Genomic DNA, 19,599 nt, shown 5'->3' with positions numbered 1-19,599 from the left:
GGTCTGATACTGTGTCACAGGCACATTGTTAGTGTAATTACCAGCCTGCCTATAGCTGAGCTCAACTGTGCCTCACTGCTTATGAAGCTCTGTGCTGAGTTTGAGTTCAACATTTTCTCTACCAGACCCTTTCGTTAGCCATGTTAACTCACGTACGATCATAAGAAATAATAGTATTAGTCTTAGGAAAGGTAAAATGGCAATAAAATGTGCTTGTGAATGTGTGCCTGAAATAAAGCAGCCCTGAAATGCCAAATTTTTAAAGTGAAAAGGGGCCTTTTAAAATAAATTAGGGGGCTTAGAACTGATTGGACCCTGGGTTCATGCATCTGAACTACTGAAGCAACCCACAATCAATGCTGAATTATTTTCTCATGGATTAACTGACTTTCGGACATATTTTTAGTTCGGATGGAAAGCATGCTTTCACAGTCTTGTGAACCTCAGGTTTCTGTTTCTGTGGAATAGACTGACTGGAAATCTCTCGCCTTTTCCTCTGCATGGCAGCACTTGAAAAGAAAAAGCCACGATCCACACAGCGGAAAGCTTCCGCCTACATGTCGTGTCACGGTCTCCCCTGCCTTTAATGTATTGGTTTCGGTAAGGAATCGTTACCTTCCGCCCCCTTTACATCAGCGCTCTGAGCGAGATGGTTTGCCACAGGAACTATGGATGTGTTCCGGAGTTTCTAAAAGAACAGCCATCCACGGTGCTGCTGAAAAGGACATGCTCAACTTCAGTGGGCTGCTGGTGCCTTGTGTTATGTAACAGAAATATAATTAAATAAATAAACAACAAATGCTGAATCAGCGGCATGGAACACAAGCACTGCAGTGCTGAGCTATTAGAGTCTGAAATCAGAGAGGTTTGTCCCTGGGTAGGGTATAGCAGTGGGCACCTCAGACATTAAGGAGGCCGTGGGTCACATCCAGTGCCGTCAGAGCTGCCAGAGACCCATTGGCGTGTTTAAGACCGCTGAATGCATTAAAGATGGCCTACAGGTAGCATTCTGCAGATGATAGAGTGAGTACAGTGCAGTCAGCTCCCTCTCCACCTTTCTTCCTACTAACTGCAGTAGCACTGTCCAGACAGCATGGCACTACACTCGTGTGCAGTATTACAACATCATTGTGATGTTGTAATACTGCACACGAGTGTAGTGCCATGCAGTCTGTATGATTCGTTTTGAAGGATCCTGACAGTCTGATTCATGTAGCGCAGACTTGTGCAGAACTGAACTGCAGAAATCTGTGCCACAAGAACGCGATCATAACTCTTACTGGTGTGCAGCCATTGACAATCACACTTTTTCGATTTGAGCGAAGGCTGTGTCTTATGCTCTGTTTGCTATTTTGCAAACACAATTGCACATAAATGCAAGACAGCATGCATCATCTTTTCCTAATGCAGTCACAATAAAAATCATTGCCTGGTGTTTTTTTGTTTTTAATCTCTGTGTCTGTTATGTCAATGCGCTACAGTGTTATGACTGTTGTGTTTTAATATGCCATTCCCAATTGATAACTAAGTTACATCCGTAGTATTTGTAAACTTTGAACATAATATGCTCATGGGGGTCAATGTGAATGCTCTTGTTTATTGTAAAGTCAGGGTCTAAAGTGATTTGTGTTAAGACATTGATTGGTGCTTTGACATTTTTGTAATCACATTATTTGAACGATTGAACAGTGTTTCTTGACAGGGCTATACAAAGTGATCCTTTTGTTACGTTTTTGAAAATGCACCAAGAAAAGATTCCTTGCTCATTCTCGCAGTCGGCGTGATGTCACAGAAGTTGTGGTTTTGAGCTGCCATCTTTTTTTCGGGGTAAAGGTCAGCATACAGGTGCAAAGGCACAAATGACAGGTGTGACAGAGCCATATAAACCTTGTGAATTGAAGATAACTGCTCAATAACCAACGTGTAGGTTGGTTGTTATGGGATCATGTGATAAAGTGCTCTGCCCCGCGAGAATGCGGTTTGCATCTCCAAATTTCAAATACACCTACTACTGCTTCTGCAGTGTCTACTACCACCACCACCACTACTACTGACACCACGCCCATGACCACTACCAACACTACTACTACCACCACCACCACCACCAAGATCACTACCACCACTACTACTACCACCACCACCACTACTACTGACACCACGCCCATGACCACTACCAACACTACTACTACCACCACCACCACCACCACTACTGACACCATGCCCATGACCACTACCAACACTACTACTACCACCACCACCACCACCACCAAGATCACTACCACCACTACTACTACTACCACCACCACCACTACTACTAACACCACGCCCATGACCACTACCAACACTACTACTACCACCACCACCACTACCAAGATCACTACCACCACTACTACTACCACCACCACCACCACTACTGCCATCACACCCACGGCCACTACCACCAGCACTACTACTGCCACCACCACCACGACCAACACCACCACTACTACTGCCACCACCACCACCACCACTACGTCTACTACTACCACCACGACCACCACAACCACTACTACTACTACTACTATTACTACTACCACCATCATCATCACAACCACTACTACCACTACTACTACTAAATAATAGAAGCAGTCCTGCTTTGTATTCATCTGTGTCTTCTTTTTTGAATCAGTTATTCTGGGGCTTCAGCAGCCTTGAAGGGCTTTCCTTGATTGTCCAATCTTACTGTGTCTTATGTGACGTATTTTCTGCGTCGCCTCTGGCCTGATTCTGAACCTCCGCAGCAGCAGCAGCGCAGCACGACTCTGTCTGAGTGGGGAAGTGCTAATGTCATTTCACATCCCACCCACATTGCAGCTAAGTTATTCACTGTGGTTCACGGTGTCCCCCTTCACCGGGGGTTCAATCCAACACAAGAACAACCAATCGGGAAAAACACACACACAACGTACTGTGGGTGGGAAGCCCCCACAGCTGTGAGCAGGGGTTTGACGGGTCCTCCGGCTCCCACCATATCGTGGGGCGGTTTGAGGTGATCCGTGGCTCTGGGGCATTAGTCACAGCTGCTGCTGCTGCTGTAAGGAGGGGTGGCAGCGGCAAAAGCAGGGACTATTGAATGTAGAGGATCAGGATCAAGCAAGTTACCACAGTCTGATTTGCATTCAATTATTCCATCTGGATGAGTGTTATACGTCATTTTATTTTTACGCACAATTCACTTGCATAGTTTATTTATTTGTGTATGTATGTTTGTATTATTTGGTCTGGGACTGCAGATGTTGGGATGTGCTAAATCCATGATGTTATGAAGCTAGTTATTCAAGGCAGTCACCCATTAAACTGAGTTGGGAAAGCAGAAAGTTTAGCCACGTTATAGAGCATCTGCATCTCCAACCGTCAACCCTATCAATGTCACCGAGGCGCAATAATACAATTCAAATCCGCCGAGTGCTGAGAAAATGGGAAGTGCTTTAAGGTGACCGCCTTGGCTGTACATTTAATTAAATTCATAAAACGAATCTGATTACTATAACCATGGAGAACTGGAGGAGAGGAGTGGGGAAGAAAATGTGGACCGACAATCAATCCTTCATACTCCTCTCCCTCGATGCCCTTATCACAATTGATGTTGTGTCTGGATTCTATTATATGTTTTTTTTTTATGTACGCTTGAAATAATAGGATTACAGGATTTAACAGAGTTCCTGGACATCCCTATACTGTACAACCCAGTATTTATAGGCTCCCTTTTGTGCTTGGTATTTTGTCTTGGAGGCTGTTGTTTTTTAATGTCTGGGTGCTTTGTTTAATTTCTTTATCTCGGGGTGGAAGCTGGACATCCCTCTTGTATCCATAATATTGAATATAAAGGCTTGTGTTATATGACCAGACAACGTGCTTTTGCACAAGCAGAGCCTCCGCTGCACGAATCCAATGGTGTGGCGACATCTGGTGTCAGAACTGCATTCAGCACAGTACAGTGAAAATATATACGTGTGCATAGCTCACGATCAGCCAAGACCCTAGCAAAATAACGCAATATTATCTCGTCTTAACGCAAAAAGTATTGCGAAATACCGCAACATTAGCTCATATTAACGCAATGATTATTTGTTTTCTCTGTGGCGCTAATAAGCTTGCCTAGCAAACACATTCATACATACATACATACATACATAAACATAACATCGAGGAGTTTTCTTATTGCATATCTGTACCGACTCAATCTAATATCGAATTCCTGATATTACTCCTTCTGTAACAGTCTTTAAAGGAAAAATCTGATCATCACCACCCTGTAATTCTGCATGACCGAATACATTATTACACATTATAAAATACAATATTCCAATATCCACATCCATTTTACAGATCTGTTAATACATTAACGTTTGTATTGCATGGGTTTCAGATCTCTTGTGAAGAATACCATGGATATAGAGGTTTCCTGCTGCATTTACATTGGCATACTATAAGACAGACCATGCCTTGGCTAGGGTTCAATGCGCCGGGTTTATCTCACGCCACGCACCGAGGCGGCAGCAGGGCTAAGCGGACCCGTCGGGATGGAGCGGGATAGAGGAAACGAGTGTACAGTCACTTCGGCCCGCCGGAAAAAGGCGAAACACGGCGGCCATATTGGATGTGCACTGCGGTTATCGGCGTGTCAGCCCCCACACCTCCCTCCCCCATTCAAATCCAAAGTGCAAAATGATGAGGTGAAACCCCAGGGATCCGAAGTCCAATTCACCCAATACTGGGACAACATGGGCGAAAAACAGATCTTGTGCATCGGGCTGGTGTGCCTGGATATAATCAACGTGGTGGACAAATACCCGGAAGAAGACACCGACAGCAGGTTGGGACGAGGGTTTGAAGCCGTTTTGCAACGATGAGTGACTAATTAATAATTACATTATCAGTGATAGGCTAGTCGTGTGAGTGTGCCTCGCGTAGCGTAGTGCGCTGCAGTGATTGGCTATCACAGGTCCACGTCATACACGTAAAGGAACGATCACGTTATTAATAACAATTCCTGCCAATGTATAGAATCTTTTAATAATAAATGCAGAACAAAATAGTATATATAGCTATGACGATGTGTAGCCTATTAGATATCGCTATGGTTTACAATACTAACCTGTGTTGTCTGTAGTCTGTACTGGTGGGCAGTGACCCAGTACCACAGCGAAGATATTACTAGCGCAGTTACAAACCGCAGCGTCATCATTTTACAGCAACTCATGGCACATGCACCAGTGGCACAGAAAGGCACAGAATCGCACTGTGTTGATCATGCATTTCTTGTATAGCAACAACAAGATCAATGCTATTGGCATTTTTGCATGATATATTATTGCATATGTAGTAGGGAGGGACAGTGAAAATCTCGAACATCTATATTATCAATGTTATTTGGTCAGGTTTGACATTTGGTGGCGTATGTTTCGCTCTATTCTGTCCCCCTGAATGATCAGTTATACTACTACTACTACTACTACTATATCTATATATAGACTGTTTTTGACATTACCCTGGTTGGGTTTATCTCCTGCATTCAATCTACTGTACCCGAAACTCACAGGATATATATTACATATTGATGTGAAGGGCAGTGTTGAATTAAAATAAACTCGCCAGTAGGAGGCAGTATACCCAATGCACTGGTGTAAGTATAGCAATATATCGGTGGCAAGCCTACAGTCTTAAAGCGCCTATCTTCAAACTTTATCACACGTCCTGTCTTGCACATATCTACCCTCCACACTGCCAGTCCCCTGTGTTGCTCCTTATTTGAGCTATACTCCTGCACTTTAAATTGTCTGAACTGTAACTGCATCTGAGCACTGATGCAACTATCACGGCATTCCTGCTTTTACTTGAACTACCCTCTTAACAAAATGTCACACTCGAATGTATACATTTTAGTTTGATCAGCCTCTTTATTTTATTTTATTTGCTTAAATCAGGATTGTGTATTGTATTTATTAAAATGTTGTGCTCTTGCCCTGTGAAACTGGCAAATAAATAATAATAATAATCATAATCATAATAAACAACCTCCTCTGCCTGTGCTGAAAGATGTATGCCATTGGTCATGTCACCTTTGTAGCTGCCATTGCCCAGTAAAGTGACAGAAGCCCTGTGTGCCCTTGCCAGGTGTTTGTCCCAGAGGTGGCAGCGAGGTGGTAACGCCTCCAACTCCTGCACTGTCCTCTCTCTCCTGGGAGCCCCCTGTGCGTTCATGGGCTCTCTGACATCCGGCCCAGTGGCAGAGTAAGTACTACATCGCAATGTTTTGAATGTTACACGTTACACAATGTATATCACAATATTTTAACATTTGTTTGTGTTTTTTGTGTTATTTTTATTATTTTATTTTGTAAAGGTTGCTTACTCCTGCAGCTGTGTTCGTGGTGAAGGGGACGGCAAGTACTCGGGATACTGGAGGACTGGTGCTCTGAAGCACTATGTTTTTGAATGCCACTCATTGCACTGACAGATGACTGGTTTTCTGTAGGTGGCTGGTGTGGATAGCAGAGGATTGCGAACACACAGACTGCTGAGTGAGGATAGCAGGCCTCCTTTCCACAGAGGAAGGCTGGCACCTACATTAACAACACAGTATCTGGGAGCTCAGAAATGTCAGGCTGTGGGTGTTGATTCACTGGGATGTCTTCAGAAACCAGTTCCTGCTTTAAATCACAATAAGCTTCCAACAACAGGATGAGCATGATTGGATAGGCCGGATGAACCGAGTGATGCACAGCCTTTCTTAGATTAGATTAGTGTAGTCAGATTTGTACTGTAGGAGTAAAACTACACAAGTGTCATCAAAAAACATTCAACCGTTAACTATAAACATGAAACAAAACTCTGATACTAAATTGTCCAGACTTTTTAGCCTTAAAATTAATTAGGAAACATTTACTCATATGAATATATATTTGTTTCTAAAGCAAACTGAAGAAAAGTACGTTCATTCTTGTGAAGTCCCTATCAATTATATGCCACGTTTGTTTTCTACACTAGGACAGTTGCAGCATGTAAAGACTTGACAGGGGAGCAAATTAAGTCCTCCTCTGAACTCAGACGTTTGTGACAGACTTCTGTGAGCAGGGATCCATGTTACAGCAGTGGCGTGTGAAATTAAGATTACACAGAAACATCCCGCTGCCGACGATGTTAGAGACAGCTTTGCCTTTGCAAGATAGTTCTCTCGTCACTGGTCATTGGTCCAGATGAAGTCAGCATCTGTGCCTCAATACAGAGCAGAGAAATATGGCCTCTTTACAGATTTAAAAAACATTAGCAATCAACCCTATAATGCTCATCCAGTTGAAAGTAAGCATACGTTTTTCCAGTTTAACTCAGATTGTCTCAGATTAGAACACAATTGCCCCATATCCCTCATTTTCTTTAATTAGCAACAGCAACAAAACGATTTGAGGGTATAGGAGTACAATAATAAATGTATGAAATTATAGCTTAACCCCTTTTAACTAACCTAGTACATCACAATCACTTGTGGTGAATAGCTGATTGGAAACAGTTTTAATTAACAGGTTGGTTCAAGAAAAAAGGTCCCAGTGAATGGAAGACACAAGAGGCTTCTTTGTGTGTGTTTTTTTCCCCCTTGTAGACTGTATCTGTCTTTCAGGGAAACCCAGAGGGACGTGGATGAGTACAGCTTTGGGAGGGTTACTTGGATGGACTTCAGGGTCATTGTGCTTTTTATCCCCCTATTGTCCTTTTACTGTATGCCGTAGTTTTGTTCTGGACGACCTCGGGAGGTACCAGATCGACACCTCTCTCCTGGGCCCGCACCCGGGATGCTCGTTTCCGGCCTCCATAGTAATCAGCAATTTGAGGAATGGCAGCCGAACAATCCTGCACAGGAACAGGTGCGTGGGGCAGTGGGGGTTCGCTCTCTCTCCCACCCCCCCCCCCCCAAGGCAAGGAAAGAATGATCAACAGTAGATTAAGATTACATTTAATTTTACAACAATGAAATTTGGATTCATTTATTTTTTTAACTTGGTTTCCCAACACCCCTTACAGATATTACCTCCCCCACCCAAAATAATTGATGTGAACATTTATACTTTTGTGTGCAGTGTAGGTGCAGTGTACGCAAGTACAGTATAGTTTATTTCTGCAAATTGAGCTAGTACCCTCACGCCTGCAGGCCACAGATTACTAAGTATGATTGAAGCTCAGCAAGTGTTCATTGAAATAGCCGCCTGCTGCAGGTGGTAATCGAACAGACAGGCCCTGGAGACAGTAGTGGCACATTCACACTGCACTTCACTCCAGGTACAGTTGCTGCAAAAATATTATGCGTTGGGAGGACAGTGTCAGTATCATTCTGGTGCTGAAATAACGAGAGCAATCAGGTACCAAGGGCCGGGTATGTCCGGTCACTGTGGCCACACTGGAACGTCTCGAATTGAAGGAGGCAGAAAGTGCAGCATTCTTCTATTAAATCTTGCAGTGGTCTGCACTGATTCATTTGCCCCGAGGTCAAACAAAACAAAGTGGGATTCTCCTTCCTGCTCCACCCTTTAGGGCAGGAGGCAGGGTGAACGAGAAAGCAGAGCATTTGATAGCTTTTAGGAGTGTGAAAGGAAAGTGGTTTGACTTTTAGAATCAGATTCATAAGCTTGTCATGTGTGGCTGACTTCTATTTTATGTTGTATTTTCATATTACATGTCACACGACTCCATGTGACTTTGTTTTTTGATTTTGTTTATTGGAGGGGATAGAGAAAAAGGGAGAAATCTTCATATTTAATAGCCCAGTATTTAAACCGTCAAAAAATGATCAGATTTTGTGCACAGCTTATCGTATTGGGGGACAAATACAACTTTGTTGTGATGCTACGAAATGTGAAATCAAATAACTACTTGTGAATCAAATTCACATGATGATCCCTGTCTGTGAGTTCATTTTTGTCTTTGCCCGTACGTTTGTGGGCTTGATGCACATTTCTCCACATCAACCGGGAAATAAAAATCCTTCTCAGCTTTCAGGGCGAGCTTCCCTATGGACCCTCGAGCAGTCAGTTCACGGGCACCTTTCCCGTGGTCTTAAAACTGGAAATTGAGGTGTCTTTTCTCTCTTTCTGTGTCTCTCCGTAAGTTTCATAGTGGGTGACTTTAAAAGACGGGGTGTGGAGGTGTCGGCTGTGGCCTGGCAGAGGGACGGGGAGACACCCTGCGCTTGTTGCGTAGTGTGTCCCAGGAGTGGCTCCCGCACGGTCGTTCTCTCCGACACGTAAGAGGGCATTTCCGCATCCCTTCAACAGCAGAATCAATGTAAACCGGGCCGTGAATCAATGTGGTGCCACAGCAGAGAGACCTTCTACTTAGAACAGGAAGGCTCAGACTCCTGAAGGGTCTTCAGAGTGTCCTGGTCTCAGTTCCAGTTGGAGCTCTGAATGACCCAATTAAATCTAGTAATTATATCAAGTTCTTTAGTTGAACCACAATCTTACTGATATTTTGACCAAATTAAACCCAATAATTGAGTCGGGTCCAGGGCTCGGCGAGAGGAAACTCCAAGCGACACTAATATAGTTTTCATTTGAGGTTTGTTTGCTGTAAGGTTTACTGCCACTTGAGAAAAGTTATGTGAATTTGTTTGGATCATTTGAATCAGTTTGCTTGCTGGTTTCCATGTCCAGTATTGATTTCAGCTGAAGGATTCGTTCTAAAGCAAAATGAGAACTAGCCCTTTAATAGCAAAGTAATCAGCATGGAAAGCAAAAGCAGTACAATAGCACATACCTTGAAAAGACAAAAAGCCTGACTACAGCCCAAACTGACAAAACCACCCTCCCTCACAAGCTGAACAATATAGGAGGCCTTTGTTTGGCCTTTTCATAATGCTAGAGGGGTTTCCCCTAGGTATCTGATTGCATAATTCACCAAACTATGAGAGCATGGAATGTAATTGCAACTGCAGCCAGTGACCCACTCAGACGCCTGATTGGAAACAGCACTCCAGGCTTGTAACTAAGTTCAAGAAGGGCAGCCTTCCTGACTTAATATTAAAGAGCAGGGTCTGTACTGGGGAACAGCAGTAGTGAATTCAGTGCACTTGGTCCCAACCCTGGTCTTGGGGCCCCCCTGTGGCTGCTAGTTTCCATTTCAGCCCCAGTGGTCACCTATTTACCTGAACCATCTCCACCCGTTCTAGAGCTGAAAGCAGCGGACAAGGCTGAAATAAAACCGTCATTAGTTCAGTGAAGTTGCTTTCATGTCGAATGCACCCTAACATGTAAACACACAGACCATATAGGCTGTGGCGGTGATTCAGTATGGAAAGCTTTGAAACAGGTGATAGGTGTACCGCCATGCTGTATAATGAAGTGTCATGGACTCAGGGGAGAGCAGCAAGATAGGACGACAGTGATGCTTCTGTTCACACTGTTTTACTTTTACAAGTGAGATTTATATTCACAGTTTTGAATCAGAAATATCCCAGGACTTGAGAGTGGTTGTTCTTGTGGTATCTCTGCTGTGGCACTAGTCACCTGCATGCCAATTTAATAAAATGTACCTTCATCTTCAGTCTTAATTCCTCCAAAATATTGAATCTACCAAAATAAAGAGGCCAACCAACTTCTAACTTTGTCTGTGCACCCCATTAATTCATGTTTAAATTTTTTAAATTGTAATGATGGAAGAAACCCAGCTTTAATATTCAGTCCGTTTCCAGAGCAAATGTTGACAAAACAAACTCTCTATCTGCGAACGGTGGGTTTGTGAAATTTATGGTGGCTTGCACCTCAGAAATTAAAGAATACAGACTAAATTGAAAATGATGGTGTTTAAAAGGAAACAAAATTGTAGGCAGTTTAAATCAAGAGGTGGAGTAATTATTCAAGATTAGACATCAAAGCATGTCATTTTCTCTGCATTAATGCCCTTTTTTGTACAGTGTAATTAGCATATATCACATAATAATGCATGCGGTAATTACTGGTAATCTCTCAGGCACCGTTAACTTTTTTATTCTAAATTAAAATAAAATAAAACATGTTTTATTATTACTTTGTTAGTGCACAACTGCATACTGTATACATGACTACATAAGATGGAGTATCCAAGCGGCTGGCAGACAGAGACTGACAGTCATTTCTGTCTGTATAAGAAACTGTGAGGTGATTAAATATTGTGCTGTACTGTAGGTACTGCCACCTGCTAAATTGAGTTTGTGTCTTCAAATTATTTTACTACTAAACTAACTAACTAACTAAATAAATATTTATGTAAGTATGTCATATAAGTTTCTGTTTGAGTTAGGAAGTTTGGCCAGATACTCATTCACAGGATATAGGCATCTATGTAAAGTACATGTTTTACTGTTTATTTACTTCTTATACCCCCAATGTAGATTCTATTTAGTTTTTTTTTATTAATGTGAATAATAAGATTATGTTGAGAAGTCAGAAAATGGAGATGTGAACAGTGTTTACTTCTGTGCAGTGCTAGCTTCAGTAATCAATTGAGTTTTTGTTTTGTTTATTGTGTTGATTTTGTTAATGCTGTTCCATTTTGAGTTTCACGGCTCCTTTTTCACGAAAGCATTTGAGTTTATCAGCCTCTCTGTGTCAGTGAGTTAATTAAGCGGCTGAAGCATTAAAAAGCGATCTTTCAGCAGAATTCCAGCGCCTGTGCGAGTACTGCAATGCATGTTAATGATGTTGGGCTGAAGGGTAAAAAATAAATGTTGAATGCATAGTCTCCTATTACATAAAGTCACAGCCTCTAAATCTCATCTCAGTTATTTGAACAGTGATATTATGTCCCCACATGGAAGGCATTATTTTGTAATGCAAAATTTAAAATGCATGCAGTCACGGGCATTTGACTGTGTTTTACTGTCAGCGTTATATTCTTGCTGTGTCAACTTAGATGCCTAGATTGGTTTCCCCAATTCAGTCACTACCAAGAGAAAACGTACGATCTGCTCGCACCCCAAACGGACTTTGTGTTTTATTGATTAAACATTTAAACCCAGAGTTAATTGGTCGTTTAACTGTTTAAACGGGTAAACAATTTGTTTCTACAATTTTACATTCGTATATATATTGTACTTGCATTATTTTATGATGTACATCATCGACGATAATCTGTTTCATTTGCACTTTGCATCTCAGGGGGCGGAGGCATGTTTTCAACTGAAATACTGCCTTATAGGTACATTATACATGCATACTACTTTTAGCTGAAGTTGTTCTGAATCCATAGCTGTGGTTCATAGCAAAAGCATATTGTTTATAAGATACAATTTAGTTTGTTTCTCTCTCTCTCTGCGCTCTCAGCAGTGAGCGCTGACCAGCGTGTAATCTGACACCTACCTTATCAGATGACAGTTCCAGGTTTGTGATTGGGTAGAAGAATATAAGATCTCTAGGGCTGAAGACAGACCATAGTAACGTCCTTTCCCTTGGTTAGTACCATGCCCATGTTGTGCAGTTGCGCACTGGATTGAAAATGCCCGGAAAGACAAAATGTAAACAAATTGCACATGGTTCTTTTCAGCCGAATCTCAGCTACGCAGAAGAAAAAAAAGGCATGTATCTATCACAAATAGTTTCCCCATTAATTCCCCATAATACCCCAATTTTGGGGTCAGAGGGTTTAAAGATACTGTAACTTAAAAATTAAAAGAAGTGTAACATGAACAAGAAGTGTGCTTTCAGTTGTTTGTGCATGCTCCATTGCAAGAACATTAAGTTCACTATTCGTTTAAAACAAAATCTTAAATTATCATATTATCAAAACGTTGGTAGTTTGTCTGCAGTGATCCTCTTGCATTGAGGTTCGTTCAGAGACAGTTGTTATGGAAATGTGTTGATGCTACAGCTGTGACCAACCTGATGGACACCCAGTCCAAGGTCTCACCACAAACTGCTTTAGTTTCAATAGCAGCTGCAGGGTATTAAGCAGGGGTGTCATGCAGCTAAATGTTTTTTTTTTTGTGGGGGGCACAGTCTGAAAATAAATTACGATGTTATAAATGACTGGTATTTAATGCTTTTACATACATCTATAGGGTATCCTTAATACTTTAAATGTAACTGGATTGTAATGTACTGCTCTACATACAGTGCATCCGGAAAGTATTCACAGCGCTTCACTTTTTCCATATTTTGTTATGTTTACAGCCTTATTCCAAAATGGATTCAATTCATTATATTCCTCAAAATTCTACAAACAATACCCCATAATGACAACGTGAAAGAAGTTTGTTTGAAATCTTTGCAAATTTATTAAAAATAAAAAACAAAAGAAAGCACATGTACATAAGTATTCACAGCCTTTGCTCAATACTTTGTTGAAGCACCTTTGGCACCAATTACAGCCTCAAGTATTTTTGAGTTTGATGCTACAAGCTTGGCACACCTATTTTTGGGCAGTTTCTCCCATTCTTCTTTGCAGGACCTCTCAAGCTCCATCAGGTTGGATGAGGAGCGTCGGTGCACAGCCATTTTCAGATCTCTCCAGAGATGTTCAATCGGGTTCAAGTCTGGGCTCTGGCTGGGCCACTCAAGGACATTCACAGAGTTGCCCTGTAGCCACTCCTTTGTTATCTTGGCTGTGTGCTTAGGGACATTGTCCTGTTGGAAGATAAACCTTCTCCCCAGTCTGAGGTCCAGAGCACTCTGGAGCAGGTTTTCATCAAGGATGTCTCTGTATGTTGCTGCATTCATCTTTCCCTCCATCCTGACTAGTCTCCCAGTTCCTGCTGCTGAAAAACATCCCCACAGCATGATGCTGCCACCACCATGCTTCACTGTAGGGATGGTATTGGCCAGGTGATGAGCGGTGCCTGATTTCCTCCAGACATGAGTTCAATCTTTGTTTCATCAGACCAGAGAATTTTGTTTCTCATGGTCGGAGAGTCCTTCAGGTGCCTTTTGGCAAACTCCAGACGGGCTGTCATGTGCCTTTTACTGAGGAGTGGCTTCCGTCTGGCCACTCTACCATACAGGCCTGATTGGTGGAGTGCTGCAGAGATGGTTGTTCTTCTGGAAGGTTCTCCTCTCTCTACAGAGACACGCTGGAGCTCTGTCAGAGAGACCATCGGGTTCTTGGTCACCTCCCTGACTAAGGCCCTGCTCCCCCGATCACTCAGTTTGGCTGGGCGGCCAGCTCTAGTAAGAGTCCTGGCGGTTCCAAACTTCTTCCATTTACGGATGATGGAGGCCACTGTCTCATTGGGACCTTCAATGCTGCAGAATTTTTTCTGTACCCTTCCCCAGATCTGTGCCTCAATACAATCCTGTCTCGGCGGTTTACAGACAATTCCTTGGACTTCATGGATTGGTTTATGCTCTGACATGCACTGTTAACTGTGAGACATTATATAGACAGGTGTGTGCCTTTCCAAATCATGTCCAATCAACTAAATTTACCACAGGTGGACTCCAATCAAGTTGTAGAAACATCTCAAGGATGATCAGTGGAAACAGGATGCACCTGAGCTCAATTTTGAGTGTCATGGCAAATACTTGAATAAGTAGTTGTCATTCATTTAAGCAACAGATACTGAATGTACGCTTTATGTGGAAGCAACTGTACCTGTAGGCCTAGTTAGTAATGTAACTTTTTTTTTCTTTGTTAACTTAAGATTAAGGAATTGAAACACAAGAACGCACCTCAACACTTAAATAATAATAAAGTACCAAAAGAAAAAAGATTGACTGATTAATCAGTGGCGAGGGATCAATCATATTTAATTAAATGTTTCTACATAGGTTTTACATTTAAAAAAAAGAACAATATAAATAATGTTTGCTTGTCAATCATCGGGGATATGTAATTTTTAATAAATGCAGAAAAAGACATTACATGAGGAAACATACTCTTTTTTTGTTAAGTTGAGTTTATTTTAAATGTATACTACATTTTTTAAACAAATATTTTTTATTCATGTTTACCGTTTGAACGTTTAAACTCTTACAGCCCTAGTTTTATGTATGTGCATGAATAAATAAATAAATAAATATAAAGCCATGACATCACAGGTTCTAGATCCCCCCCCCCTTTCCCTACTTTTCCTTCCTGGAAGAGCTCATGGCATTTTGATATTTTGCTTACCAGTAGGTTTGTCCTGTGCTGAATTTTTCTCCAGAGTCATTTACACAGAGTAGGGGCTGAGCTGTGCATGACGAAAAAAAAATGTATCACAGACGGTGTTTCGTCCGTCTCGAAGCACAGAGGAGAAGGAGATTAAGGAACATCGAGAGCGATTGTGGAAGAGCTGAGGTCCAGACTGGTTACAAGCCTTTTTTGCCTTAAAAGTATCTGAATTGGGTCAGGATTATTGCTTCTTTCCAGATACAACCTGTCGTGATATAGGGTTTCTGTCAGAGACAACGTGACCCCTAATTAAAGTAAAAAGTAAAAATGTGACTGGGTACACGTTTGTAATTGGGATGAGTGGGCAGGTCAAAATTGTAATTAGGTCTAGGCCCACGCCTTTTGCTATCGACTAATGGGTGCAATGTTATGTCTTCACACTGTGATCAGGAACTTGCCTGATGTTACAGCCAAGGATTTCCAGAAAGTGGATCTGACCAGGTACAAGTGGATCCACTGGGAGGTGAGCTCTCTTTCATTTTAGCATTGGTATTTTGTTTGTATAATTGTTGTCACCATATATCTGCTGCAAATTCCCGTCTCAGCATTCCAGACCAGTTAGCGATGACCTCTTTAACCAGGTCCCCCTTTTGTGCTGAGCAGTGTGCAGTTGAGTCGTGTCGTGTCTCTGGGCTACAGGGCCGTAACCCTGGGGAGCAGGTGAAGATGATCAAACAGGTGGAGCAGTACAACACCACTGTGCCGCCGGAGCAGCGGATTACCATCTCTGTGGAGATTGAGAAGACCAGGGAAGAACTCTATCAGCTCTTTCAGTATGGAGATGTGGTACGGCCATTTAGTTCTCTATCTATCTATCTACATTACCAGAAGGTTCTGGGGTCCAGACCCTTGGGGCAGTACAATTTTGATCAGGGTTTTTTACTGATTGCTCCACTCAATCCAGTTGTATGAATGGCCAGCAGCACCGACAGGGGCCTTGAATGCAGTGGAGAAAAGGGCAATAGTTCCTGCCATGGTCGTAGCTCCTTAGATTAGCTTGTTTGTCTTGCCACAGGTGTTTGTCAGTAAAGACGTGGCGAGACACTTCGGGTACAACTCTGCTGCAGACGCCCTGAAGGGTTTCTACAGTCGTGTGAAGAAGGGGTTTGTGATTGAGATTGTGTTTGTGTCTGTCATTGTGTTTGTGATTATGTTCGTGATTGTGATTGCAGTTGTCTGTTGGCTGTAGTTAAAAGCTGAACATTTGTGCTTAATCTGCTTTGAAAAATAACAAATTGGGAAGGGTCCCACTAGCCTGCAGTTGAATACAGATGCTTTCCCATGACGTGCTTGGACACTAGATGGCAGAAGTACTCAGAAAAAAGATATGATGCTAAATGTGTCCAAAGTATTTTTTTTAAATATTATTTACATTTTTTTAGTGTGTTGTCCTAAACACATGCATGGCTATGCATTCCTCTTCTCTTACTGTTTTACAGTAGGAACATGGCCTATTAATGCCATCTGTGAAATAAGACGATCAACACGGAAATTAACTTTACATTCCTCCTGGACTGTCCATTACAGCTCTTTGGTTTCTCACATGCAATGAATCAAAGAGACAGAAACAGTATGGCTGTCAATTAAACATAAGCACCACTGCACTGTAGTAGCACAGAGGTGTCTGAAATGTTTGAGAGAGAGAGAGAGAGAGAGAGAGAGAGAGAGAGAGAGAGAGAGAGAGAGAGAGAAACATCTCCAGACTTTTTTCTGTCCTCTTTCTGATTTACTGCTGGGATGCTTGTTTCTCCAGATAAGCTCAGACCAGGTGTTGCAGGCTGATATCGTTTTTTAATGCCTCCTCCCCTGCAGGGCGCTGCTGGTCTGTGCCTGGGCGGAGAAGGGGGCGGACGGCATGGGCCCTGAGGGAGTGGTAATCCATTCAGATGCCTTCCCCCCCACGGCCATCATAGACACTCTGGGAGCTGGCGACACCTTCAATGCCTCAGTTATTTTCTCCCTGTCCGCTGGTAAGGTGCTGGAATCTGTCTGTTGCCCCAAAGCTGACGTGCGTTTGCAACAGTGCGCCAGTTATTGTGCAGTTCATGAACCTTTGAAGTCTGCTCCTTAACTGCTTAAGTAAATTTGGGTTTTTAGATGTCTTTCACCCCCCATTTCAAAACATCCCCACTTCCACTTCAACAGAGTCAAGTTGTTCAGACAGCCTTACGTAAAAGAGTTCCCTGTATTGTTAGACATTAGACAGAATGCTTGCAGTCATTGAGAACTGAGCTTTGCAGTGTGACTTATATATCCACAGATATTAAACCAAAAGGGAAGTCTGACTAGTAAGCTATAAAATGTAAATCTCGTTGACCGTAATTTGCCTCTTTCTTGTACTTTTTCTCTTGGTCTTCTCATTGCATTTACAGGAAAGAGCCTGCAGGAGGCGCTGACGTTCGGCTGTGAAATCGCAGGCAGGAAATGTGGCGTCTACGGTTATGACGGAATTGTCTAACAGATGGGATCCGGCAAAGTGGAGCAGGGCGGTGGTGAACTTCAGTGACGCTGGATGCCAATCAAGAGAAAATCTTTCACATTGTACTGACGGTCAGAGAACTGACAGTGGTGTATTTTTTTTTAATACGTTCTGGTGAATTGTCACTCAGAACCAAGGCACTTGTGGAGCACTGTGGCTTTATACTGGCTACAGAGGATTAATCTATACAAACAAGCTGTGTGATGCCACCGATGATAATAGGATCAGTCATTTGAAGCACAGTTTGCCTGGCCACACACATACACACATCCAAGCTCGTCAGCAACAGTTCTCAGAAATTTAAGTACTCCATTCACCATTGTTGCTCCTCAAACCAAAGTTAGATGTTCCACCAAATCAAGATGTTCCACTAGATGGTATAGCTGGATCCTTGGCCATTATTTGTCCGCTGATAAAGTCAGACGCTGTGAAGGTTATGTCAGGAAGAGCAGTTTTTGTGTTGATTTTCAGATTTCAATAAAGTTTCAAAAATTGCACCACACTGCTTTTTTAATTGTGCCTTTTTATTCTAGGAAAGAGTATAGCGGTAGACCCCAGCTTTTTAGTATTCGAGTGTGTTTAAAGTTCATTTTCAACACACTATGATGACCCAACCCAGTGTATTAAATCTAAGACCACCCAAAAACCTCTCCATGGATTTCTATGTAACTTGTGTGTAACATTGATTCAAATAACTGTAAACACTCACCCTCCCTCTCTAAATATATATACTATATGCAGCAGTAAATATCAATAGAAGATGTGTTCAGTCAGAGAGAGGGAGATTGCATCAATACAATGGAATGATAAATATATATCTGTGTTTTTCGTTTTTAATCAGTCTGTTTCAAAGCGGCAGACAGACACAGCTGTTGTCGAATAGAGTGCGCCCCTGGGCTCTGGCTCCAGAGATAGCTCTGACTCTGCGGATCCACCTGCGTCCTCCACCCCTCCCAGTCTCAGATCATCTTGCTCTCAGTGCTGGGATGCGTGCCACAGTGGTGAAGAAGGCTGCAGGACTTCAACTCCCCTCTGGGGGGAGACTTTGCACAGACGAGCCACATGGTAGCTCCTTCTTGAACAAATCAGTGGAGAGTTGGCAACCTTACACAAACAAGGGGCACAAACCAGGCAAAGTGTGCAAGCTGGAATGCCGTGTTGTTTTAGCACGATCGCTGAGATGATCGTGGCTCGGCCTAGAGTTATACATTTTGTAGTGTGAAAGATTCGCTCACATCAAGGACTGAGCTGATCCAGCCCTTGCTTTTCTTCAGTGTTTCACTGTTGCCAACTCTTCAACGAGATTGTGCCTTGCCAAAAAAAAAAGACCTCAAACTTTTTCTGAAAAACTGTTGTCTTCTGCCACGAAAAAATCTCTCATTCTCTGAAACCATATCTGGTGTTCCTATTGATCCTGAAACAGATCCAACCTTTTTTTTTTTAACAAATTTCAGGGCCAAGCTCCAAATGACATTCTTGGCTAGGTCTCTGGAAAATGACACTGGTTATTCAGTCTCGGTCTACTAAAACAACAGCAAGATTCTGCACTGTGTTCCCTTCAGAACCAAGACTCAAGACGACAGTGCAGTTTGTATAAAGACCCTTCTCATCAGATGCTTAAACACCTTATTCCTTTCATCTGAGCTTTTCTATTCCAATCACTCTGATGTGCAGGAAAAATTACTTCATGGCCAGGCAGCATCCTCTGTGGCCAAAACAAAAGCTTAACAGGAGAACATGTTCTTCTGGGTCCTTTGCATCTTATCTCATTTGGAAATCATAACAGGCGACATGGTGGAAGGTCAAGTGGTTCCTTAGTGTCACATCCAGTAAAAGCAAAGAGCAGGGTTTGTCCCAATCCAGCCTCCAACAACATCAACGTCAGTTGATGGGAAACTCAAGAGTGCCTTCTGTCTCTTTAGGATTAAAAGCTGCTCCATCTGCATCAAACCCTCCACTTGGTGTGA

The 19,599-nt window shown here is 42.5% G+C and overlaps 2 protein-coding genes across 4 annotated transcripts; both read left to right on the top strand.

Moving 5' to 3' along the window:
• The first annotated feature begins 2,064 nt into the window (after positions 1-2,064).
• Positions 2,065-2,619, top strand: LOC136758662 (uncharacterized). The gene has a single exon (XM_066713224.1). It carries the CDS (start codon positions 2,065-2,067, stop codon positions 2,617-2,619), a length of 555 nt encoding a protein of 184 aa, XP_066569321.1.
• Positions 2,620-4,627: 2,008 nt separating this feature from the next.
• khk (ketohexokinase) lies at positions 4,628-18,134 on the top strand. Of its 3 annotated transcripts, XM_066697706.1 has the most exons (9): positions 4,628-4,855; positions 6,157-6,273; positions 7,767-7,901; positions 9,140-9,274; positions 15,544-15,616; positions 15,793-15,939; positions 16,169-16,257; positions 16,966-17,123; positions 17,526-18,134. In XM_066697706.1, exons 1-9 carry the CDS (start codon positions 4,764-4,766, stop codon positions 17,609-17,611), a joined length of 1,032 nt encoding a protein of 343 aa, XP_066553803.1. In that variant the 5' UTR covers positions 4,628-4,763; the 3' UTR covers positions 17,612-18,134. The 3 variants fall into 3 exon arrangements, with proteins under 3 accessions (XP_066553803.1, XP_066553818.1, XP_066553808.1); XM_066697721.1 differs by lacking the exon at positions 7,767-7,901; XM_066697711.1 differs by lacking the exon at positions 9,140-9,274 and having other exon boundaries at positions 4,630-4,855.
• The last annotated feature ends 1,465 nt before the right edge of the window (positions 18,135-19,599 follow it).

Source organism: Amia ocellicauda, chromosome 1 (genome assembly GCF_036373705.1).
Source record: "Amia ocellicauda isolate fAmiCal2 chromosome 1, fAmiCal2.hap1, whole genome shotgun sequence".
Lineage (NCBI taxonomy): Eukaryota > Metazoa > Chordata > Actinopteri > Amiiformes > Amiidae > Amia > Amia ocellicauda.
This window is presented reverse-complemented; position numbering and strand designations above follow the sequence as displayed.

Excerpts from the sequence above, each read along its gene's own strand:
- khk (XM_066697706.1), top strand. The coding sequence starts at position 4,764 with ATGGGCGAAAAACAGATCTTGTGCATCGGGCTGGTGTGCCTGGATATA. Across the intron at positions 6,274-7,766 it reads ACATCCGGCCCAGTGGCAGA|TTTTGTTCTGGACGACCTCG; the intron begins GTAAGTACTACA and ends TGTATGCCGTAG. Across the intron at positions 15,940-16,168 it reads TCTTTCAGTATGGAGATGTG|GTGTTTGTCAGTAAAGACGT; the intron begins GTACGGCCATTT and ends GTCTTGCCACAG.
- LOC136758662 (XM_066713224.1), top strand. The coding sequence starts at position 2,065 with ATGACCACTACCAACACTACTACTACCACCACCACCACCACCAAGATC.